The sequence below is a fragment of the Buceros rhinoceros genome, unplaced genomic scaffold (genome assembly GCF_000710305.1).
Source record: "Buceros rhinoceros silvestris isolate BGI_N320 unplaced genomic scaffold, ASM71030v1 scaffold4898, whole genome shotgun sequence".
Lineage (NCBI taxonomy): Eukaryota > Metazoa > Chordata > Aves > Bucerotiformes > Bucerotidae > Buceros > Buceros rhinoceros.
In genome coordinates, this window is record NW_010427427.1 from 10,368 (window position 1) to 16,241 (window position 5,874).

The window sequence follows — 5,874 nt, forward strand, 5'->3', positions numbered from 1 at the left end:
CTGAAATGTCCTGATTTTATTAAAGGGAATAAAAATTTACAGATGTCATAGTTGTGGGGAATGCTAACCCATGTGGCATTAGCCAACAGGAAAATTTCCTTCAAGGCCAGAGCATAAAATCAAAGGTATTGAACAGACTCAAGGCACCAAACTCAAGAGGAAGAGATGAGACCTGTGCCTCAACTGAGGGAAGGGGCTGTGAAAGAGGTACCGAGTGTGATTTACTGGGACATACCAGGAGAAGTTAGTGTTTAAATAAGGTGTGATTCTGAGTCTTTTTCTTATCATGGCCTTCAGATAAACAAAGACTATCTGAAATTTTGCTCTACCTGTTATGAGTGACCTCCATCGATCATTAGTCTAGTTCCTGTGAAAACTTCTCTTACAGGGGCCAGCTCAGTTCATGTGGTTAGGAAACCCAGAAGTTCAGGCCAGCAGCACTTGTCCTCTTCAAAGAGGATGCCGGCATGCATGAAGGCAGTTGGAACCTGGGACCAACAAGGGGTACAGGAGAAGTATTACAGAGATGTCCGAAACCCAGCAGGTAATTTAACTATGGTACCATAGGTGAAACCATCACAAATGGCCACAAAATGGCCACGGATAAGGAATAAGAAGTACGGTTTGTTACTGTCTCAGCACCTCACAAGGTAGTTTAAAGTGTTGAGAAAGCAGTCCTGCAGCCTGGTGGTATGCTCAGCCTGCCAACAGGTTTGGTTTGCAGTAATTATGAACTTTAAGTGAATTCTGTAGACCGCCCTGTAAACGTTTGGGTGTGTGTCAAAGTGTGCTTGCCTTCAGTCGCTATGGCCGTATAGCATCTATCATTTTGGTGAGGAATCAGATGTGTGCTTGGCCTGGCTGGATTTGTTTTCAAGCACGCATGCAAAATCTCAAGTACACTTAAGCCAAGCAGCAATACGTCCTCAGGGCTGCCGCTCTGTTCCCAAGAAACAAGCACACCCTGGCTGTAAGCTGTAATAAAAGTCCTTCTAAGAAACGTGAGTGACTTCTGCCCTGACGACATCATTGGTTTGTATGTTGGGGTCAGAGTCCCCACTGCGGGTCTTCTCATGCTGTTTAAAGAGCTTGATGGCTGTGCTTAGTGGAGAAAAGAGTGCTTGAGCTCCCCCCTTAGCGATGTTCTGAGATCAGACCAGTATGGGAGCTGGCTGTGACACATAGACAGTGCCACTTTTGACAATTTACTAACTGGTAACTGTGTGTTGCAGTCAGTAAGAAACAGCTGTTCTGAAGGACACATTTGCTGTTTCTTTTGATGATTTGACTCAAACCAGGTGAACAAGTTTAAAGAGCCCCTCAGTAAAGCAGACCCTTCCAGCTAATTATGGCACAAACTAATATAAAAGAATTATTTCAGTGTCTGTTCTTTCCAAGAATCTCTAGGCTGCCTGAAATAGTGCAGAAATAAGAGAAGTTAATAGACCATTTGCTTGCTTGAGTCAATATTCTAAGAAATTTTTGGCTTTCATCAATCTTTTCAAGGGGCTGATAGAGAAGATAAGGAAGCACACTTCTGAAAATGTTGCATAGAATATTTCAATCCGGATTTCTTTTTACTTGTTGTCAGCTACAGGATCTCTGAGCAATCCAACTAGTAACAGTTGCGTAATACCTTCTATCAAATTCTAAACTGGATCAGAGGAGGGTTGCTGTTGAAGGCAGGGTCTGAATTGCGGTGTTTGGGAGTTGAAGAAATGGATTAGCATCTCATCTAAGATTGTGTAAATGACTGTGGACACGTGAATGTTGGCAGCTTAGAACATCTTTGCATGTAACTCATGGGAGATTTCTGCTTAGTGATGGTAATTCTACCACATGAGGAGAAGAGTGAAAGACTCATATAAACATTTTTACACCTCCAGTCTACACAGCAACATAAGTTTTTGTGGCTCTTGCTTCCAAAAAGCAATCACTATTCCTGGGCATGAATTTTGTGTGGTGACTGTCTGTAGCTGTTGCGGCATGAAATTTAGGACAGAGAGGCCCTTCTGCTCTCCTCCTGCTCTGCTTATGCCTCTGCATCACCTTGCTGCCGCAGTGATGACTCCAGTGTCCACACACATACCCTCAGGCACTTGTCCAAGCTAGAGCTCCCCAGTGTCTGGAGACAAGTCCATCTCTGATGAAATCAGCACAAGTTGTCATGGTGTAGACCTGGCTGGCGACTAAAGTCACACAGTCATTCTATTTTCTCCAGGAGGAGAAAATACAGCAACTACTCAAGGGTCAAGACAAGGGAGGGCTCCATGACAACTTACGGTCACAGGCAAAAGACAGACTCAACTAGGGGAAACAAAATCCATGTAATTCAAACAACAAAACCACAACTGTGGTTGATTCTGATTCTCACAATAAGAGAATCAACAAGATTGTAAATACAACTTTACCCCACCCCCCTTCTTCCCAGGCCTGGCTTTACTACCTCCCCCCCAACACTCCAGAACTGGGTGGGGGGGAAGACAGGATGGGGGTGCAGTCAGTCTTGGCTCTTCCCATACTGTTCCAGTCGCTTGCCTTCATGGAAAACACTCCTCACAGCTCTTTGTGGCCACGTAGCATCCCCTCTCCAGCAGGAAACAGCCCTTTTGTGACCAGCTCCGGCTCATGGTGGGGTCAGTTGCCAGGGCTGGCTCTCCCAGCACGGAGCCAACCCAGCAGCAGTCCTCCTAGAGTCATGGCCTTTTACAGGATCTTCAGCTCTCTGCAACACGGGCCTGCTCCCAGCACTCTGCATGGTGGCTCTCTCTTCATCTCTGCAGCTCAGCCATCCTCCCACCAGTGCTCCTGAGGGTTGCAGGGCATCAGCCAACTTGTCACAGACTGGAGGAAAACGGCTGTACTGGTGTGCATTCCCCGACCTTCTTCTGGTTACCTTGGTGACTGCATGGTCACTTCTCCTTCCACCCTAACCCCTCCAAAACAAAAGAAACGCTCCCTAAAACAATAAGGATTCCCAAAGGCATTCCCCCTCTCAAACAGACTTATTTGCAGAGGCGCTGATTGCCCCAGCCTTGGCTCAAAGTGGGGCCAAATTGGAGCTGAGGGGGTTGCTCTTTTCATGAAACTTCTTACAGGGACCACACCAGCAGCCCCATCCCTCACCACCAAAATGGCTCAAACAAAGGCAGCAGCCCCAGCCCCCACTGCAGAAACCATGCCGCATCCTAATCCACAACAAAAGTGTAACAAAAAAAATGGCACTTTTTAAGAGCGTTTGAAGAACCTGTCATCTGTCTCCTTCGTACTGTCATTGAGATAATGTGCATGTGTGGCATTATGTAGACCTTGATGCCGCGAGGTGCTGGCACCAATACTGGTGGGCTTGCAGGTACTCCTCAAGTTCCAGCCAAACTGTGCTTCCTTCTTACAGCAAGGAGACCTGGCTGCTGGGATTTAGGTCTAGGAGCCTGACCAGCCAGACCGTAAACCTTCTGTTTGCTCTGCAAAAACAGGAATCATTCAAGTGCTCAGAGGCTGAATGAAAATTGTGTAAGGAAAAACTAGTATTTCAGCCTGACAAGGGATTTTAAGCTACCACACATAAGCAGATAATGCTGTTGAAATTAGTGAGACCTTTATTCCTGAATTTAGTGTAAGAGATGATTTTTCTGAAAGTTTTCATTCCCGTGTGCCAAACTGCCGCTTGGTAGGGATGTCTTAAATACAAATGGTGGAAACTTCAAAAGCAAGACTCGGTAGCGGAAATGGTGATGCTCCCTGAATCTGTAAACGGAGCTGGGAAAATGCATTTGTCTAGTCTTATTAGGCTCAGCTGTTATCCTGTGTTTGGAACATGACAACCCTGGCATGCTGGAATGACGGGCCTTTGTGCAGTGCCACTGTGGAATGACTGGCCAATGCAGCATTTAGGTGAGAACTGCTGATTGTAGCAGAGCTCCCCATGTGACGAGCTGCGGTACTTCATAGAATCACAGAAGAGGTTGGAAGAGACAAAGATCATCGAGTCCAACCATTCCCCCTACACTGCCAGGGTCCCTAAACCATGTCCCTCAGCACCAGATCCACACGGTTTTTAAACACTTCCAGGGATGGGGACTCCACCACCTCCCTGGGCAGCCTGTTGCAATGCTTAATAACCCTCTCTGTAATGAAATTTTTCCTAATATCTAAACTAAATTTCCCCTGGCGTAACTTGAGGTCATTCCCTCTCATCCTGTCATTCTTAATATGGGAGAAGAGATCGACCCCCACTCCCCACAACTTCCTTTCAGGTAATTGTAGAGAGCAATAAGGTCTCCCTTGAGCCTCCTCTTCTCCAGACTGAACAGTCCCAGCTCCTTCAGCCGCTCCTCATAGGACAAGTTCTCCAAACCCTTCACCAGCGTCATTGCCCTTCTCTGAACCTGCTCCAGCACCTCAACATCCTTCTTGAAGTGAGGTGCCCAAAACTGGACACAGTATTCAAGGTGTGGTCTCACCAGTGCCGAGTACAGGGGGACAATCACTGCCCTGCTCCTGCTGGCCACACTGTTCCTGATACATGCCATGCTCCTGATACTTGCTACAGCTTGGTACTCCTCTTCTCTACACAACTTTCCTCATGACATTTAAGATTGAACTCAAGTTACCTCTGAGTGATACCTGACTTTTAGGAAACTCAGAAAGGTCATGAAAAGCTTGTGAATCCAGGTCCGGTCTGAATCACTGGTACCCCAGCAGTGTGACAGACTACACTGGACCAGTAATACATGCAACACTCCAGGCTTGGGGAGGAGTGGCTAGAAGGCTGCCCGGCAGAAGAGGACCTGGGGGTGTTGGTTGACAGCCGGCTGAACATGAGCCAGCAGAGTGCCCAGGTGGCCAAGAAGGCCAACAGCGTCCTGGCTTGTGTCAGAAATAGTGTGGCCAGCAGGAGCAGGGCAGTGATTGTCCCCCTGTCTTTGGCACTGGTGAGGCCACACATTGAATACTGTATCCTGTTTTGGGCACCTCACTACAAGAAGGACATTGAGGTGCTGGAGCGTGTCCAGAGACCAAATTGATGAAGAGTCCAGAGCACAAGTCCTATGGGGAGCAGCTGAGGATCCTGTTTTGGGCACCTCACTACAAGAAGGACATTGAGGTGCTGGAGCGTGTCCAGAGACCAAATTGATGAAGAGTCCAGAGCACAAGTCCTATGGGGAGCAGCTGAGGGAACTGGGGTTGTTTAGCCTGGAGAAAACGAGGCTCAAGGGAGACCTTATCACTCTCTACAGCTACCTGACAGGAGGTCGTAGTGAGGTGGGGATCGGTCTCTTCTCCCAAGTAGCCAGTGACAGGAAGAGAATAAACAGCCTCAAGCTGTGCTAGAGGAGATTTAGGGTGGGTATTAGTGAAAATTTCTTTACGGAGAGGGTTGTCAAGCACTGGAACAGGCTGCCCAGGGAACTGGTGCAGTTCCCCATGCCTGGAGGTATTTAAAAACCATAGAGATGTGGTGCTGAGGGACATGGTTTAGTAGACCCCCATCCCTGGACCATCAAAGGTCAGTTTGGACAGGGCTCTGGGCAACCTGATCTAGTTGAAGATGTCCCTGCTCACTGCAGGGGGGTTGGACTAGATGGCCTTTGAAGGTGCCTTCTGTCCTGGTTTGAGACAAAGAGGGTTAGTTTATCTTTGATTGACACGTCAAACAGCCAATGGTCTATTCCTCCCATGTACATCAGCTCATCTCACTGGTTGTGGGGTTTTGGCGGGCCCTGAGGGCTCCCTTGAAATCGGTGCACAGGCAGGACTGTGCCCTGTTTTTCCCTGCTGGTCAGCACTGCTGCCTCTGCTGTGCTCCGCGCTGCCCTGCCCCGCTGCTCCCGTGCTGTCCCGGCTACCACAGCTGCTGCCATTTCCCTGTTC

The 5,874-nt window shown here is 48.1% G+C and overlaps 1 protein-coding gene across 1 annotated transcript in view; it reads left to right on the plus strand.

Annotated features, from left to right (window-relative positions):
* The first annotated feature begins 459 nt into the window (after nucleotides 1-459).
* COLQ (collagen-like tail subunit (single strand of homotrimer) of asymmetric acetylcholinesterase) overlaps nucleotides 460-5,874 on the plus strand; it is a 62,038-nt gene continuing 56,623 nt past the window's right edge. Inside the window, exon 1 of the mRNA XM_010141903.1 lies at nucleotides 460-544. Coding sequence (XP_010140205.1) covers nucleotides 460-544 — 85 coding nt within the window. The remainder of the gene's footprint in view (nucleotides 545-5,874) is intronic.